The sequence below is a fragment of the Diceros bicornis genome, chromosome 8 (genome assembly GCF_020826845.1).
Source record: "Diceros bicornis minor isolate mBicDic1 chromosome 8, mDicBic1.mat.cur, whole genome shotgun sequence".
NCBI classification, from domain to species: domain Eukaryota; kingdom Metazoa; phylum Chordata; class Mammalia; order Perissodactyla; family Rhinocerotidae; genus Diceros; species Diceros bicornis.
Genome location: NC_080747.1, coordinates 57,123,971 through 57,143,469, shown reverse-complemented (window position 1 = coordinate 57,143,469; position 19,499 = coordinate 57,123,971). Strand labels below are relative to the sequence as shown.

The 19,499-nt window shown below is 38.4% G+C and overlaps 1 protein-coding gene across 1 annotated transcript; it reads right to left on the bottom strand.

Annotated features, from left to right (window-relative positions):
• Window positions 1-945: 945 nt before the first annotated feature.
• Window positions 946-15,587, bottom strand: ENAM (enamelin). The gene is made up of 8 exons (XM_058546429.1): window positions 15,534-15,587; window positions 13,383-13,451; window positions 13,216-13,260; window positions 12,232-12,273; window positions 10,376-10,645; window positions 9,283-9,345; window positions 7,324-7,374; window positions 946-3,804 (listed from the first exon to the last, which is right to left on the bottom strand). The coding sequence occupies exons 1-8, from the start codon at window positions 15,585-15,587 to the stop codon at window positions 946-948; spliced, it is 3,453 nt and encodes a 1,150-aa protein (XP_058402412.1).
• Between the last annotated feature and the right edge of the window lie 3,912 nt (window positions 15,588-19,499).

The following is a 19,499-nucleotide window of genomic DNA, read 5'->3' as shown; positions in this document are numbered from 1 at the left end:
AAAGTAGGTATCAATGCCTACTATTTCTGAAATATATTCTACAGTATGGTTAGGCTGGGTCAAGAAAGAAATTAGGATAGAAGGATAGAATTTAGAGAGTAGACACAAAAAGGGAGAGAGACATGCAGTCTTAAAATATAAAAATGGTGTCACAGGGAAAAAGATAAATGGAAGGGAAGAAAGGAGTCAGAGAAGAAAGGGATTGATTGACAGGTGATACATTAGGAGACAGAACAGAAAGGTGGGAAGGGAGGAAGCCATAATGGAGAAGGTAGATGTAAAGACTAATGATGGTTAAAGACAGCTTAGTGTGTAAGAAGTGATAGAGAGAGAGAAAGATGGAGAAGAAAAGATTGAAAGCTAAATATAGAATGGTTGAGAGAGAAAGAAGGAAGAAAGAAAGGAAAAGATAAAGGAAAAGAGAGAGGTAGTGAAAGAAAAAAATGCCAAAGGAGAATACTAGCTAGGAAAAAAACTGACAAAGACCGACACAAGAAAAAAATGTACAATGCATCAGGATTATTCTGATGAATAGATCTCCATACATAAAATGGAAAGTTCATCTGCCTTTCTATCTTGCAAAACCAGACAATTTTGCAAGTATGGAACTGAGAGAAAATGGAAGAATCAGCAAGCAAAGGGGAACTAACCCAGACAGGTGGCTTCCAAGTTTCAAGGCAGCAGTGGTCATGGCCTTCCTGCTTTGTTTTTAGGTCTGTGCTAATCAGTGACAGCACTGGATCTAGCAGCTCCCAGAGGCCCAACCTCATCAGCATCACCTGGGCCACTACTCCTGTTGCTGGAATGGGGAAAAACTTAAGGATCACCAAGGGGGTCAGATATTGAATCAAATCTTGGGGAAAAAACTTTGGGAACCTCTGTAGAATATCAGGTGTAGAATATCAGGTATTTCCTTCTCCAAAGAATGCTTGGTTGAGATAACCCCTAGGCCTGAAGAAGTAGGCAGTCTTGCACCTGGTCCTGTGGATCAGTCCCTATTTGAATGTAATCAAATGGAGTGTGTTCCTCTGCATTAAGTGGGTCTACATTTATACTCTGAAACTCTGCCCCAGTAGCTAACCCAGCCAATGAATTAGGAATTTCAGTAGGCATAATTGGATCCCCATCAAATGGGCCTGGCCTTCCAATGCTAGATGGAGTTCCAGTGCTGGCGGAGTGATACTTTGCTAAATTGGAGCCAAAGCATGGTAACTGTAGGATGCTAGGTGGCCTTTGATGTAGCCTTTCACTCTCATTTGCTTGCACTTCACTTTGGATTCCTTCTGGCTTGGGGCCTTCATCAGGTGTATCAATAACAAGCTGCTCAGGAGTAAGGTCAACAGTTCTTTCGTTAAGCTGGTTGTCTTCAAATATTTGCTCCAAAACATTGTTCCCATCTCCTCCAAGATCACTTTTGAGACAAGGTGTGTTCTTTGATTGAAAGGAACTGGCTTCAGGAACGGGCATAATTCCCCTTTGGCCCAGTTGATTCTTTATAGAACATGGTGTGTTCCTCCTCAGAGGGGACACATCATCTCTAAAAGGACTTGGGTTTTCACTTTCTCCAGGCAGTCTTTTCTCTGAGCTGTTTCCTTGGCCAGGGGGCATGCTTGTTGGGGAGATGCTATCTCTTGCATGCATAGTGTGACTATCTTCTGCATAGAGATGGCTGGTGTCTTCGTTCTCCACTGGTGCAAGACCAAAGGATGGAGTGTAATCTTGTAGAGGAAGTGGATTGTCCTTAGTCCCTGTGGAGCCAGCAGCACAGCAAGTTCCCCTCTGGCTTAGGTGAAATAAATGTGCTTCTTTTTGACCTGCTGGGTAACTCTGAAGAATTAAGTCTGGGAAAGCCACACGTTCTCCCTCTGGTGAATTTAACCTAGTAGTTTGCATGCCATAATCCAAATTCTCATCTTCATGCCATGTTGGATTTTTCTGAAGCCCAGCTGGGGAGTTAGGATAGGGCTGGTTCTCTATCTGGTATGGTGGGCTAGCAGGGGCTTTGTGTAAATTTGTTGGCTGATCCCAGAAATTTCTGTTAAAATATGGCCTTCTTTCTTTCTGCCCTTGGGCTTGAATCCTGTGGTCCCAGGAGTTCCAAGAAGGAAATGGAGTGCTTTCTTCTTGTCCAATAACATCATTGATATAATAGCCCGTGCTCTCCACAGGTGGTGATACAGTGGGAGTTGTATCATATGGTAGGAAATTCTCATCTGGGCTCCAGGGGTAAAAATCACCATAAGGAAAATCCTCCCTGGGTTTCACTGGATTATCTAAGTAATAGGGAAAGTATTCTTTTGGTTGATTTGAGGTAGATTGCTCCCCCTCGTAGTGCCTAACTGTTGGGCCTTCTTTAAAGCTCGACTCTTCCACACCCCATCTACTTTGTCCTGGGAATTGTTCATCTCCAGTTGGATCAATTGGGTCCTCTTCATTATAAAGGATTGTCTCTTTTGGGTCTGGAATATTCGTGGGGTACAGTGGATTTTCAGGTTGCCCCATATTATTGGGAGGATCATTTCTCTCATCCCATGCATTGCCTCTAAGGTATGGTGAGTTTTCCCTGGGATCATAGGGGTAATAGTCAGGGTAGTAAACACCTCCTCTAGAGCCAAGGGAAGGGTGAGGTAAGTGTTCTTCCTGCCTCCCAGGATCTTCCTTAAAATGTGGAGAGATTTCTTGGTGATTCCAAGTATTTCTTTCAGCAGGAAAATGTTCTCCTGCAGGGAAAGGGGTTTCCTGAGTGTATACAGGCTGATATGTACTGTGCTTTAATTCTGGCTGATTAGTTTCTGATTCATATGGGATTCTTCTTGGCTCTAAAATAATCCCTTTGGGAAAATTCTGGCTTTGGGTTTGTCCATCAGAATTTGGGGCTCTTCTGGAATCTCCTCTTGGGTAATAAGAGTTTTCACGTTGATCAATAGAATTAAAATTTGGGACTAGTGTGTTACCTTCAGAGTGAGGCAGTTTATAGTCTGGTTTGTTAGTTCCATAATCTTGAGAGTTTCTCCAGGGGTCAGTTGGATCTCTTGTAGGAATGACTGTTGTTTCTTTTTGACTTGGTGGTTTCTCTCTTGGATTTTGGACATTATCGTTTTGGCCAACAGTATCATGTTTTGGGGCCAGAGGAACATTGGTTCCCATCGGGGGTTTAGTTGGCTCCTGAGGCTTTCTTCTGAAATTTGCTGGATTTCCTGCATGACTGGGAGAATTGCCTCTTGTAGTGGAAATGTAACCTTTGTGATAAATTGGATTTCCTGGGCGAACTGATTGTTTGCCTTCCAAAGCAACAGAGTTCCACCGAGGACCCCTTTGGACTTGTTGATTTCGGTAAAAAGGCCCATTCTGTCTGTTGCCCATGGCAGTACCAGTGGGACGCCATTGTCTTCTTGCAGGAAAATTTCGGATGTTAGGATTTGGATAATTTCCATGAATATTTGGCTGACTTGGTCTCCATGGGATTTGACGTCTTGGTACTCCCTGGCCTGAATTATTAACTATAGGGGGTGGGATGACCCCATTTTGAATTGTAGGGTTGCTCCCAGTGTTTGGCCCATGGCCACTGTTTCCTGTTGGGCTGGTGTCATTCCCACCCTGACTCCCTTTGGGATTGGCTGCATTTGGTTGGGTAGAATTACTCTCAGGAACTGTTGAATTAGATGAGGGTTCGGTGGCTGGACTCTCTGCTTTAGGAGGATCTTCTTCTTTGGGTTTTTCAAAATCTTGTTCAAACATCTCTTCTGAATAATAAGGAGGACGACCCCCAAATCCGTGATATCCAAAATATCCAAAGTAAGGATTCTGTAGAGAAGAAGATGGAAATTGATAATTACTCATTTCCCACCATGGTGCTGCTAGCAATTTTTATGTGGTAGGGAAATCTTACTAACCACATGCTTCTTTTAACATCACTGGTTTTGCTTTATTTCTTGAAATTTAATTCCTCCTTGGTTTCCATGACCCTACTCCCTTTTGATTCTCTCTTCTGGTACTCTAACTTTCTGACCATTACTTCTCAGCTTTCTCTTCCTGGGTCTGGATTCTAAAATGTGGAGAGATTTGCAGAGGAAACTCTGCAATATGTGCCAACATAGATGAACCTTGAGGACATTATGCTAAGTGAAATAAGCCAGTGACAGAGTTGTCTTTTTTTTAAGGATTCTATTCTCTGTCCTCCTCATGCTTGTGTTCTCATTTTACACACCTGCCTTGAGCAATCTATTGCAGGCCAATTCTTTTAGTACGGATCCATGCCTATGACTCCCAAAGCTGTAACTCTAGCCCATGATACTGTCTCCTGAGGTTGAGAGAGCAAGACTGCTTCACTAAAGATCTCATGAGTACCTCCAACTGAATGTACCCAGACTGGACTCATTTCCCCCAAAACCTCCTTCTCCAATATTCACTGCTATTTACGCAGTTTCCCAAATTTCTGCTCTCTCCTTTGTTTTCCTCAGACAATTAGTGATCAAATCCTACAAAATCTAAACTTTCATCCCTGTCCCCTCCTCCTTTATCTACAGTACCCCTGAACTATTGTAATAGTTTTCTTACTGGTTACTCTGGATATAATTTTTCTTTCCTCTAATCTTGCCTCTCCATGGCCATCAGAGTAGTGGAGGTTGGGGGTTGGTGTGTGGGAAAGTTCTGTCACTTTCCTTTTTAAATATTATTTAAAGCTGCCTTTACCATACAGTATAAACTAAACCCCATAGCATAACATATAAAACAGTACAGCATGGTGCTAAAGAGTGTGGCTCTAGATAAATATGGGTTAAAATCCCTGTTCCACCGGTATTAGTAGTATGACTCTGGGCTAACCTCAGTCTATTCATTTGTACAATGGAGGTAATAAAATAATATCTACCTCATAGGTTGTCATGAGGATCAAATGAGATAACATATGTAAAGTTCAGTGCTTGGTACCTAGTAAGTACCTAACAAGTGTTACACATTATATAATGATGATAATAATAATAATAATTTTTAATAATCATCTGGTCCATAACTATTACATCCAGCCTCATTTCCTCCCCGGCTTGTACTTTATGCAGTTGTATATCACAACTACTACTTGCAGCACTAGTCATAGCAGCCAAGACAGGGAAACAACCTAAATGTCCATCAACAAATGAATGGCTAAGAAAAATGTGGTATAGACATACAATGGAATATTATTCAGCCTTAAAAAAGAAGGAAACTCTGCAATATGTGCTGACATAGATGAACCTCGAGGACATTATGCTAAGTGAAATAAGCCAGTCACAGAAAGACAAATACTGCATGATTCCATTTATATGAAGTATCTAAAATAGTCAAACACATAGAATCAAGGAGTGGAATGGTGATTGCCAGTGGCTGGGAGGAGTGGCAAATGGGGAGTTACTAATCAATGGGCATAAAGTTTCAGTTAAACAAGATGAATAAGCTTTAGAGATCTATTGTACGATACTGTACCTATGGTCAACAATGCTGTATTGTACGCTTCAAAATTTGTTAAGATGGTAGATCTCATGTTACGTGTTCTTATCATAACAAAACAAAAATTTAAAAAAATCACAACTGTAACTAGTTCTCTGAGTACTGCGTTCTTTCTCTGCTTTTGTGCCTCTGCACATGGCTTCTTCATATTGAACTTTCTCCTCACCTACACGTTTATTCCTCCTGGCAAATTTGAGCCATCCTTCAGGATTCAGCTTGGACACTCTCTTCTCTGTCCTGACTTCCATGGGCAGAATTAGGCTCTACTCACAGGCGACCACAGCAGGACAGACTTCTGCTATAACAATTATCCCATTGAATTTCAGTTGCCTATTTTCCTGAGATTCTCCCACTTGATTCTCCCCTGTGAAGTTTTGAGTGAAAACATTCTTTTCATCTTTGTTTTCTCTGTACCTAACACAGTGGGACGTGCTTAATAAATTTTTGTTTAATAAATGATTTAATCATCATGAGCTCTGTTAGTATGTTTGTTAGGCATTTGTGTGGCATTTAGGTCATTTACTTTTTCTTTTAACACAAATACAACCTAGAGAAAAAGTGTTTTTGTTTTGTTTTGTTTTGGTGAGGAAGATTAGCCCTGAACTAACATCTGTTGCCAATCCTCCTCTTTTTGCTGAGGAAGATTGGCCCCCCTGGGCTAACACCCGTGCCCATTTTCCTCTACTTTATATGCAGGATGCCTGCCGCAGCATGGCTTGATAAGCAGTGCGTAGGTCCATGCCTGGGATCCCCCGAACCTGTGAACCCCAGGCCACTGAAGCAGAGCGCACGAACTTAACCACTATGCCACCGGGCCGGCCCTGAGAAAAAGTATTTTTATCCCCATTTGTGGATGGAGATGATAAGACAAGTGGGTGAGGAGATGTCTCCCACATCATGCAGGAAATCAGGCAGTGTCCCCAGGAGGTGGAAAACAGACATCTTAATGCCTATGCTGACTGTCTGGGTCATTCTGCTTCACTTTCTCATGTTATGTTTGTGAAAATTTGAAGTGCCAGTTTCTAAATTGCATACAATTATCTGAATCATTTTTATTTGGGATTATTTCACAATGATATTTTTGAAAGTACCTTATGCCGTTACTGACACAGTAATTTTCAACGTCATTATTTTAACTCCCTCCTTATCCTCTTCTGCCACCTTGCCCGCCAGAGCTATCAGGTTTCCACATTTCACTGAGGACATATCACATATTTAGGGACAAAAAGGAAGTAAGCTCCAGGGGTGGGGTGCTGTGACTTTTTTGATGACAACATGCTAGAATATTTTAACAGTAGACCACTCTGTGACATGCATTTGGCTCTTCTCCTAGTGTGGTGTGGTAAAAAAGCCATTGGACAGGGTGTCAGAAGACTTGGTTTCTGGGTCTAGTTTATCCACTAACTCAGTAGGTGAAATTGAATAGTAATTTATCTTCTCTGGGCTTCAATTTATTTGCACAATGAAGAAATTAGATGATTACTTAATTTCCTTCTAGGGATAACATTCTAAGATACTTTTACTTCCTTCTCTGTTTACTAGTTGCTCCCTCACTGTCTAGAGTCCAGCACCAGCCTGGAGCAAAGGTTATTAGGTTAGCCTTCTGAGAGCGAGAGAGAGAGAGCGATTTCAATACATGTAGAGGAGAAATGATGTATCACATTTATTTTATTTTAGGTTTCCGGCTTGATTTGTTTCACTTTTTTTCCCCTTATATCACGGGTGCTGGTGCTACAGGTTCATGTGTTGGATTAACTTTTTTATTAGATAGGGATGAAAAAAAGCAGAGACTAACGGATTGTAATTCCTAATGGAGAATGTAGCTTTACTTTTACTTACCCCGCCTTCTTCATTGCTGGCTGGTGGACGTCCGTAACCTGGTGGTAGCCTCTGAAAGATGAAAAACACAGTAAACACAAGAGAAAGACACTTTCTATGCTGCTATTTGTTTGTAAGACTGAAGGTGGTCTTAAAATAGTTCAAGTCAGTGACTGGGTGTTAGAACTGTTAGCTTTTAGCTTCTGAGTCATTAGCTCTAACAATCTAGCTATTAATAATTATGACTATAATTATAATCCATCAGTGAATACTGGAAAACACAAAAGCTTCAGCCGGATCCTAGATTATCCTACTCAAAATACCATGGATAGCTGCATCTCCTAGCAATTACCCCCACCCCCTGTTATCTGTAACACACATATAGACACAGAGAGGGAAAGAGAGAGAGAGAGAGAGAGCTATTAGGATCCAAACATCCTGGATTATTACTATAACATTTTTGTTTGACCAAGGATCATTTTCCTACTCAAACTTGGAGGCTGAGTTTCTGCTCAGGGGAGGGTTTAGAAAAGCAGTTCAACTCTCACAGACCTTCAAGATGTTCTATGTAGATGAGATTAACAGTTACTTCAGCATGAGAATTATGCTTATCGGCTTTTTTTTTTTAAAGAACAGTTTATTTATTTTGTGTGTGTGTGTGTGAGGAAGATCAGCCCTGAGCTAACACCCATGCCAATCCTCCACTTTTTGCTGAGTAAGACCGGCCCTGAACTAACATCTATTGCCAATCCTCCTCCTTTTATTCCCCAAAGCCCCAGTAGATAGTTGTATGTTGTAGTTGCACATCCTTCTAGTTGCTGTATGTGGGATGCCGCCTCAGCATGGCTGGACAAGTGGTGCGTCAATGCGTGCCGGGGATCAGAACCTGGGTCGCCAGTAGCGGAGCACTTGCACTTAACCGCTAAGCCACGGGGCCGGCCCTGCTTATCGGCTTTTTAAATCTTCACCTGGTACTGCCTTAGTTTCGTTAGTTCAATATGGCCAGCAAAAGGAAGTTGCTCTTAAGGGAAAATAAAGGTGAGGAACTCTTACTTCTTGAAATGAATTGTTCCTTGTTGATAAGAAGCCTTCTTGGTTATAGAGTTGCAGACAAGAAAAACCAATGCCATAGCTGAATGCAGAGTCATCAAATATTCCTTGTTTTTGTTTTTGTTAGTTTAACAGCAACTGGTCTTTAATCTTTCTTTAGTTCAAATAGCTTATTTTCCGATTCATATTTTTAATGCCTATGATGCAATTTTTCAATACAGTCATGTGCTGAATGATGACGTTCTGGTCAACAAGGGACTGCCTGTTGCACGGTCCCATAGGATTAGTACCATACAGCCTAGGTGTGTAGCAGGCTGTACCATCTAGGTTTGTGTAACTATGCTCTATGATGTTCACACAACAATGAAATTGCCTAACGATGCATTTCTCAGAATGTGTCCCCATCGCTAAGCCATGCATGACTGTATTATGTTTTATTTTAATGATTTTAAACTTTAAAGGATTCTTGTAAATATTATTTTTGCATGATTCTTTACAATCAAATATTTGTGGTGGAAATAATAAGATATGATCGAAAGATCTTAGTCTAATCATAGTTTATCTTATGAGTTTCAAGCTCCATTTTGTTCCAGTTTCCTCATTACATTGAATGAGGATAATCTGTGTGTTCTCTAATCTTTTAGGGAAGTGGGGAATAATAATGAAGTAGCACAACCCTCTAACAACAATTCATTAACTAAGTTATTAGTAGTTGTTTGGTGACTTAGACTGCATTCATGTCACCAACTTGACTAAAAATTCATTTAAAAAATTCTTTTTATCCTACATAATTACTGATGTGGTGACTTGGCTTCATACTCTCTACTGATTGGCATATGGCATTTCATTTAGAGTGTATGAACTTATATTAGTTTGAGATATACATGCTAATACTATTTTTCATTCCTAGCATAAAGAAAAAAAACTCACGTGTGGAACTTGCCACAGAGGTTGTTGATAGGGAAATAGTCCATTGCCAAATGATGGGAATGCCTAGAGAGAAAGAAAGAATCAGGATGATGTGAAGTGAGAAGAATAAATGAAAAATGAAACAAACCTATTAAATACAATTATTTGAAACTTGGAGTCTACATCTCCCTTTGCATTAAACTGTGATTTTTTTAGGGCAGAGATGATAATAATAAGAATATTAAAAAGCATTAGTATTACTGAACACTTAAGTTCTAGGTGCTGTGCTGAGCATTTTCTATTGGTAAAGTCATTTAATCCTCATGTACTGTAGAAGATATGTGCTCCTATTATTCCTGCTTCACTTAAGATTTTGAGGTGCAGTGACGTTAAGTCACTTGCCCAAAATCTCATAGCTGGTAAATGATGGAAGCCAGCATTCAAATCCAGGAGTGTCTTTTCACTCACTTTTGTATTCTCTGCATCTATAATAGCGTCTAATAATAAATGTTAATCAACTAAAAGGATGTATTTTAGAAGCTCCACACTGGATGAGATCTTGGGAAACCATTTGCACATCTTTTTGCTTTAAGTCAGGACTACACTTATGTCATCCTGAAATACTAGAAGCAGTGTTACCTTTCAGGGCAATATTTTAGATCATTAAGGCATAGATCTGGAAGGGACTTAGAGATCACTTTGTTTACTCACAGGGAATCTGGAGTCTAGAAAGGCAAAGTGACTTGCTCCAGATCATACAACTAAGAAGAGCTGGCAGTAGAACTTGAATCTTTGTTCCCTGACTCTTCCATTAGTGCTCCTGTTGCTATGCCATGTTGCCTCTGTATTTTAAAAGGAGCTTCTTTAAGGCAACAGTATTTGGGTAATTTTTAATAAAACCAAGGCAAGAATTGAGTCATCAGGCAGTTTTGGATAGGTGATGACAACATCACCTTGGAAGAAAGTGTCAAAACTAAAGATTCTATTTCGTACATAGAGGTACCCATATTGAGGATGTGGAGGAAGTGCGTGTGTATGTGACGGTAGCATGGCACTTCTAATCCCTCTGAGGCCATTTATGACTCTGGTTTGGAATTTTGCTGGGCATCCTCACCGGAGGCGGCCGGGCTTCCTCTTCATGCTTAGTTGCGGCAGGCTGCTTTAAATGCTGCTTTGGTGGTGACTCTTCTGGTTGAGGCTGGTCGGGTTTCTGGGTCTCTGGGGCTGGATCAGTCTTGCTCTGGTGTTTTTGTCCTGAGGGAGATGAGGATTTCTTCCAACGCCTTGTGTTGGGTGGTGGCTGAGGCCACATGGGCATCTGGTACTGTGGGAAGAGCTGAGGGAATTGCATGCCATTTCCATACATGGGTCCCAGCTGTGCCATCTGTGAGGGCAGCAAACAGCAGTAAAATCACATGAGGGCTGAGATTCTGGCTCTCCCCACCCTCTAGTGTCAGTCTCCAAAACTCAACCCAGGATCTTAAAAATCCTATGGAACTTAACTCAGCAATGAAAGCTTCAAGATCTTTAGCTTCAATATCTAGCATTTCTTTAAATGTTGTCTTATAGAAATAAATTTCAGTCTTCTAGAAAACCACACAAACAAAGAAAAACTCTGAATTAAGTGAGAAATTTCAGTTTAAGAATTTGGCTGATGATTTTCTAATTCTGCAGCCCTGACTCAGGTAAGAAGTGTACAAGTCAAGTTGCAGAGGAGTTGATGTCAAATTCAAAATTCCCGTGACTTGTTACAGGCTGGACGAGGAGGAGAAAAAGGAAAAAAAAAAAAAAAAAAAAGACAAAGGGAGTGAGGTGTTAAAAAAACACAAGACAAAAAAGAGAGAGAGCAAGAGCAAAAATTCTGTGTGTGTAAACACCCTACATGGTGCCCGTGCTTCTTGATTACAGGTGAGTCCTCATTAATTCCATTTTTATTATCAGAATCTCCATAGTTACAAGGTTGTCAGGGAAGCAAAAGTAGGTGTAATCTGAAAATGCTAACTTATGAATTGACCGCTTACAACATCAGCTCCCATTCAAACTTCTCTGGTTTAACACTGGTCTATCTTCAGTCATCATTAATCAGTCTCTTGCTGTCTCTTGGATGATGTACACACAATACAGTGTAAATGCCATGTGGATCGACAGAAGGTGAAATTGCAAATCTTGCATTAAGATGCAGGGTTTCATAACAATTAAGTTGGTGAAAATTTCAAATCTCAGGCAAAGTCACTAAAACCGAGAGTGCGAGTTTGAAAGAGTTGGGCCAATCAATAGTTGAAGAAGAGAAAATTGGCAATAATGATGATTTTGGGTGAAAGGCTTTAAAAGAGAGTGACTTGAATGAAAAAGATTAAGAGAAAATTGATAAAGTCCTTGATTTTTTCCCCCAAAATAGTTCTCACGATCACATCACAAAAGTCAAAAGTGACATATAGCATTATTGTACTATCACACAATGTTGTCAGAAAAATTATGCCAAAAGACCCAACTGATACTTGATTCATTATTAGTTAGTTCTAAGGATTGCACATAGTGGTAAGTATAACGTAAATTTATTTAAATAAGAGAAAAATTTATTTCATAATTTTTGTATTATCTTTCAAGATAATCCAAATAAAATTTACCCCCTCCCCCAAGTATTTACTATGCTTAATTTTTGTTCTCGTTATTTGTCAGTATGTTTTGTGTAATCTTTTCCCAGAACCAATTTCTCTTGGATATAAAGAATGTTTATAAAAAAACAAATAATTTTTATTTACATGAAATAACAATAATAATGAATGAGAAGAAAATTCAGTGTAAGGGGACAGAATAAATGATTTTTCTCCCTTGAAACTCTTATAATGATTATATTGTAATTAAAACATGTGGATAGCTATTGGCATCTATTAGCTAAGACAAATCTTATAATGTAATTATCTGTATATAAACAAGAAATCATCAGAAATAATATAAAGTGAAACTTACATGTGCTGTGTGCATAAAGTTGAATTGACCATACCGCATCATCTGTGACCAAAGGAATCCATTAATGTGGCACAAAGTAAAAATTTGGTATTCAATCAATCCACAAACCATAAAAAACAAGTTGAATTTCTTATTTTTAAAGTACAATAGCCATAATGTCTTTTAGTAGTTATGAATGAATTTAAAGAAGTATGAAATTGAAAAAACTTCTATAGCACTTTAACTAAGTCAGAATTTTATTTTGAGAAGAATCAACACAATAATAGACAATAAAGATCTTGTGTACTTTGAAGTTTTTGAATGTTCTACCCTACTCTTTTTTTTTTTTTTAAGATTTTATTTATTTACTTCCCCCCCCCAAAGCCCCAGTAGATAGTTGTATGTCATAGCTGCACATCCTTCTAGTTGCTGTATGTGGGACACGGCCTCAGCATGGCCGGAGAAGAGGTGCGTCAGTGCGCGCCCGGGATCCGAACCCGCGCCGCCAGTAGCGGAGCGCGCGCACTTAACCGCTAAGCCACGGGGCCGGCCCTGGCCTACTCTTTTGAAGTTCAAGGTTTGAGAATGTGATAATTCTGTGAAAAGATGATTCTCCTTTCTGATGTGTATTGAATTTGGCTAATGTTCCTGGGTATGAGTCATGTAAAAGATATTTATATGCCTAAGTGTCTACCTTCTGACAACCTTGGTACAAATGCCTACCTTTTCTAGCTTGGAAACTTACCAAAGAAGACAACATTAACTATACTTTAACAGAAATTTACATTTACCTTGAAAAGGACTACTGTAGTACATAGGTAGGATTACGCTGGGGAAATTACTACTTTGCCTTGATTTGAGAATTTAAGTCTTTCAAATCTTCCTCCCTCTACCTCTTTCCTAAGAAATTTTATATATCAGAAAGTTTTCCAATATTATACGTTTTTTATGAACTCTCAGGACAGGGCTCCGGAAAACTTCTCCCCAAAGACTGAACATACATACCTCCTCACTTTTACTGCTAAATCCAGGCATTCGGGGTATTTGCATCTGGAAGGAAAAGAATATCAGTGACAAATTCAGAACATCAATTGAAATAAGCCCAATAATGTCTTCAAACTAGGCAACAATAGAACACAAAGAAAAGTCCTAAAAAATTTTTTAGTACTCACTGGCATAGCAATGGAATTACCAAGCAGACCTAGAAAGACCAGGAGAATCTTCATTTTGCCACTTGGTACCTGGAATACAAAACTGGATTTAATTTTGGACTGTGAAATAATTATGCTTAGGGCACTCAGAACTTATCTAGGCACTGGCCCACCTGTTTGTCAAGGAGCGTACAGAAATAGACAGTGATGGGGCCTCTGCTGTCATTTTTATTTTACATTAAGAAACTATTGGATAGTTATTACCTGGTACTGTTCTTTATTTTTTTTGTGAGGAGATCGGCTCTGTGCTAACATCTGCCAATCCTCCTCTTTTTTTGCTGAGAAAGACTGGCCCTGGGCTAACATCCGTGCCCATCTTCCTCCACCTTACATGGGATGCCGCCACAGCATGGCCTGCCAAAGCAGTGCGTCGGTGCGCGCCTGGGATCCGAACCAGCGAACCCTGGGCCGCCGCAGTGGAGCGTGCCCTCAACTGCTTGCGCCACCGGGCCGGCCCCTACCTGGTACTGTTCTAAGTGGCGAAAAGAGTCAGATTAAAAAGTGAAGATAAAAATCAGATACAGAGAGAGTGAGAGAAAGAAAGAACATTGGTGCTTGAGAAGGTGGAAGATGGTGCATAGCACTGGAATGTGGAAATTAGAAATTAGGAGTTTAACCAAAAAATATGAATACTGATGGTTGCTAGGCTCATTTAGAAAGGCATAGTAATGTCTGACTATATTCACCATTCAGAATAATCTCAGTTTCAGTGAGAGCACGCTCCAAAATCAGTACTTTGAGCTACTTTCTAAGATGCTATACACGACATTTCATTATATAGAGGCTAATTAAACTGGAATATTCCAAATCCTATCCTTTTCTTCTTTCCTCTATTGTTGTTTATTATTATCGTTATTATTATTATTTTATCTCTTTTAAAAATCACTTCTGCTCAAGGGCTGGTCAGAGAAACAGGAAAACTGTTTATCTGTTTATAAATTTATCTCTTTGTTAGATACTTTGATTAAACATATAGAGGAAAATATTGAAACTAAAGACATATATAAAGTTTGGAGATTGTTTTCGTGGGTTTCATTTATCCCACTCTAGTTAATTATGCAAGCTTTGTATAATTAAGGCTTTTATTTATATCTTTGGACAAGGTTTATTCTGAAGTATTTACTTGGGTAATTCCTTAAGAACACTCCATTCTATTTGCATTTACAATGGAGGAAAATAAAGATTTTAAGCAGAATGATTTATTTTCATGGTATGTCAGATACAACACAATTCCTGGCATAGTAACCAGCACACAGACACCAGTAGTTGCTCATTTCTTTTGTTCCTTCTTCCTTTTTCTGGGCATGAAATGCATCTAGCAGTGATTTGAGCCAACGCTCTTCCTTCCGCTTGTTTCCTGTAGGAGCAATATAACTAAAGGACATTTCAGCACTTCCCTAAATTGTAGGTGTAATCAATTACCTTTCATATATCAGAGAAATTGGGAGAGGGTAACTAAACAAAAGAAGCAGTAATATGTAAACGCCTTTCCTACTAATTAAAGATTTTCAGAATCATAATATTGTAGAGAATTAAGAAAAACAACTAAACTTGTGTGTTTATTATAGGCTACAACAACACAAGAAAGCTAATAAAGAGAATATTGGTGAATGCTTTCCTTTCTAAATCTACTTTCTAAGATTATGGCCCAAGATTTTGGGGAACTTTTGGACATCTAATTTCTCCCTTGCTTAATCATCCATTAAATATCTATAGTATCTATCACTGAGATTCTTGTTAATGTTACACACCTATGTAGGAGGGTGTAATGCGGTCTTTTATTTTGCAACTATAAAATGCCACTCATTTTATCCTTTATGAAATTAATATATCATGTTGGATGACTTTTAAGATTCCTTCCATCTCTAAAAGTTCATAATTGGATGAAAGTCTACAATTAGTTATTTTTTTGTACTGAAAATAACTCTCATAACGATTGCTGTGGAGTACAATGACTAAGTTCTTAGTTCTTCCGTCCCATTCATGAACTCGATGCTCTGTGTTTCTTCGGACATATTTAAATAGTGTTTTATCATCTCAAGTGTTTTTCTGACAATATTTAGTTTGAAATGTGACCTGTATGTACTAGGAAAAATGAATGAAAATACTCACCAAGTTATTTAGTTTAGGAAAAGAGGATCCATGCCTGCACGGAAGCAGCAACATTTTTTCACCAAAATTTTCATAAGCCTTTAAGAAAAATACAGATTTGGCATGAGAAAAAACTCAACTATAGAAATGAAACAAATAAGTGAAACGAATAGCAAAACTTCAGCTCTAAGGCAGCATATGTCATGTTAATTACTTTATCCATTCATACCCTCCTTAAAGGGTCTTCAAAGTCAAGCCTTCTCTCTTGTTGCTTTAAGAGCAGGCTGAGCTACATCAGAGAGAAAATGACCCAGGCACTGTATTTTGAGATACTTCTAGTGCAAGGTTGACAAAACTTGGCTGCTCTGCGGGGAATGTACAAAAGCACAGTATTAAATGATATCTAAGTACGTTGGAAGAAAACATCTAAGAAAAACAAATACGCCAAGTAAACCAAGGAGTTTAAAGTTTGCAGAAGATCAGCCTTCAAATAATGATTATTCAACCAACATCAAAAATGCCACAAGGAGGTCAACCAACATCTCTGAATTAAGTTCACTATTTGGCACTGCATTATTTATGTTGACAATCTCTAATACTCACCCAATGCCAGTTAGAAGCTCCAATACATAAAAAATAACTTTTACCTGAACTTTGTTAGCCTGTCTTTGAAATATATTCTTAATGGTCTAAAGTGGAAATGACTACAAATTTCTGAAGCCAGGGAGATCTCAAGGAGCAAGACATTTATTTCTTAATAATAAAACAAAAGTTCTTCATGTAGATGTCATGTTCAGTACCAAAAAGGCTTAAAATAAAAAGACTCCTTCTTGTCAGAAGGCTTGGAATAGCAAGGTCACATTTAAGCACTGGTGTAGACCTGCACAACCAATCAGCTTTGAGAAAAATGGTTTTGCCATCACAAGAGTTTAGGTAAAAAAACACATCCAATGTAAAATTTATAATGTGTTATTATAGGAGCTGTTAAATCAAGGCTCTTATTATGTATAATAACAGTTCAGGAAAACGAGCTTACAGCAGTAAGATTTAGAAGATGCTTTCCTTGATGAATTTGGGGCTTTTCAAGTATAGAAACTTTGTTTATACAAAGATATTTAGACAACAAAGGTGAAAATTAACTATTTTCTATTGTCATAAATCACTGAACATCATCAACAGTCAGGCCACTATGTGTTTTAATTTATTTAATTAATATACATTTAATATATAATTAAAATTAACCGAAATGTTATATTCATGGACAACTCAGTGACTTGATTTGATTAGAATTACATACGGCTATCAGGACATAGTATTCTTTTTGAAGTCAAATATAGTTTAGTCACTGGGGATTCAGCATTTTTGAAGAGATAGGCAAAATGACAAATGAACTCTCAGCTCTTCATGACAATACAACCTCATGAAAATAGGAGTTGAGAAATTCACTGAAGGGGTTATGATATGGAATTTTTTAAAAATCTGACTCTCCATAATAAAGATTTCACTTCCAAATAAATGGGACAATTATACTTTTCATTGACAAGAGCCAGCTTTGTTTTCTTACTGCACTTGGATTCTCCTGTTCTCTTATGGCTTCATGAGAGAAAACATTTGTAGTGGTGATGTTTATTTACTTTAATGTTGGCATTTAAAAATTAGGAATGTTTGAATTTCATGCTAAAATCTGGTTCCTACTTGGTATGATTGTGCATATCAGTTCATCCAGTGGTTCCAGAGGGTGCTGTTCTTCCAGGACAGGCGAGATGTCATGTCCTTCCTCTCGGGCCAAATAACCCTGTATTTCTTAGCCACCTCCTCTCGCTGAATTTAATGCCACAAAGAATAAAATTGCACCAGAATATTGGATTTTAAGCTCTAAATATCTTTTAAGTCTGTATGTATCCAAGATATGCAAAGTTGTATCTGCTCTCAGCGCCTGTCTGTCTCTGTCTGGTTTTGTAGAAACTGAGTAGCAATTATAACACTGTTTGTTCTGTGCGTAAATTGAGATGAATTTGCAAGTGGTAGGATATCTAGGGGACATGTATTCATGGAGGTGAAATGGGAACCGTGATGCTGGATGACCCTGGCCTCTGCATGTGCCCTTCACATAAAGGCTGGAATTTCAATTTCGGCCTTAGCCATGTAAGTTTTTGGGAGTTGCCGCTAAACCCCACCTTTGATTGCTTTCTCTATTTGCCCTTGTTCTCTCTGCCACAGGCTGCTTAGTGGTCATGAAATAATCCATATTTTAAAAATCTAGCCAAGCTATTGAATTCTTAGTAGTGGTGGAGTGGATTGAAGAAACAATCAAGTCTCTTTTTTCTTTCAAAACACTAAAGAATTACTTAACTGGATACAATATTCTGAAACCAGACCTTTGTGACCTTTTCCCCTTTACTCCAATCATCTCTGCTTATTTTATAAATTCTTTTTCCCTCCAAACGATTTCAACTGTTTGTGAACATGTTTATGATTTGGCTTAAAAAAATTTTTGTCTCCTTTTTTTTGGTCTCAATGTTTCCTTTCTTGTCTACAAAACAAGAGATCTGTAAACCCATGAAACTGTATATAAGAATTTGTGTGTTTGTGTATAAATGCACATTTTTTTTTTTCCCTGAAGGAGAACTCATATCCTCCAAGGGTCTGTGACCTCCCCACTTTTCTTTACTTCAAATTATTTAAGATCCTCTCGTTGCCCTAGATTTGAAGCTGCTGGGAGCAGAAACATCTTCTAGTTTCTCACTCTAGAGATGGTGGAAAGAGGCCAGGCTTTGGAATTGTCAGACTTGAGTTTAACCTTTCACAAATTATCCAACTGTTCAAGTCCCTGTTCAGTAAAATGGGGGTAATAAGTTTGTTCTAAGAAGTAAATTAAATAGTGTATGTAAAGTGCCTGGCACCTAGTAGGTGCTGAGTGATGATCAGTGACTGATCCATATATGAATGTACTTTTATGGTTCCACATTGCACCTTATAATGATTTACTAAGGACTTAACAAGTAATAAAGGCGGTCATAGTTCTCAGAGCAAATAGATCCTCTCCTAAGCACAACTGTAGAGCAGAAGTTCTGTGGATTATTATTAGTAGAACACTCCAACACTGCAGGATTACTGAATGAAGCACTTGAAATAAAGTAGTGTCTTAGGAACCCATTACTGGTGGCTAAGTAGTTTCTAAGCATCCACAACCTGACTTTTCTTTGGAACCATTCATATAGCGTATCCTCAGGCCCTAATGTGAGAAACTCTTCTATTATAAGGGAAGAGGAGGTGTAGTTTAATCTCTCACAGATTAAATGGTTAGTAATATTTTATTCTATAAACATTTCCTGAGTGGCCTCTTCATGCAAAGCCCCAGTTTAGATGCCCACCATCCTGCACAAGATATTAGGATAGGAAATTTTCTGAGTCAGAACTCAGTATTAAGTTCAAATTTTGACTTCTATGACTTACTTGTTTTAAAATCTTGGTTAAGTGAATTAATCTCTTTCAGCCTCAGTTTCCTCATTTGTAAAGTAGAGGATAATAGTATTTCCTTCATTGGTTTGTTAAGAATTTAATAAGATAATTCATTGAAAGTTCTTAGCAGATAGCTCAAATAAATGTTATAAATAAATAGATATATGAATATTAGTTATGATTTTAATTAGAGCTTGCTTAACAGCTGCTTTAATACTGACGACTGATGTATTTCCTAAAGATTTTTGAGGAATATTTCACCTCATTGTGCTTATTCATTAAAAAACAAAACAAAATAGAAAACAAACAAAAATCCTCCTAAGGAGCAACCAAATGTATGTAAACAGAGTATAGAAAAAAGAAACTGGATCATAAAGTTTATCAGATTTATCCATTAAGTCCAGCTTTTGGTCTCCAAATATGAAAGTTACTCTGTGATGGCAGGGAGCTACTGCTGGTGGGTGGTTATTTATTTGGACCACCCTCAGAGGTAGTGTTTACTTCTTGGAGCTCTGAGTAATAGCT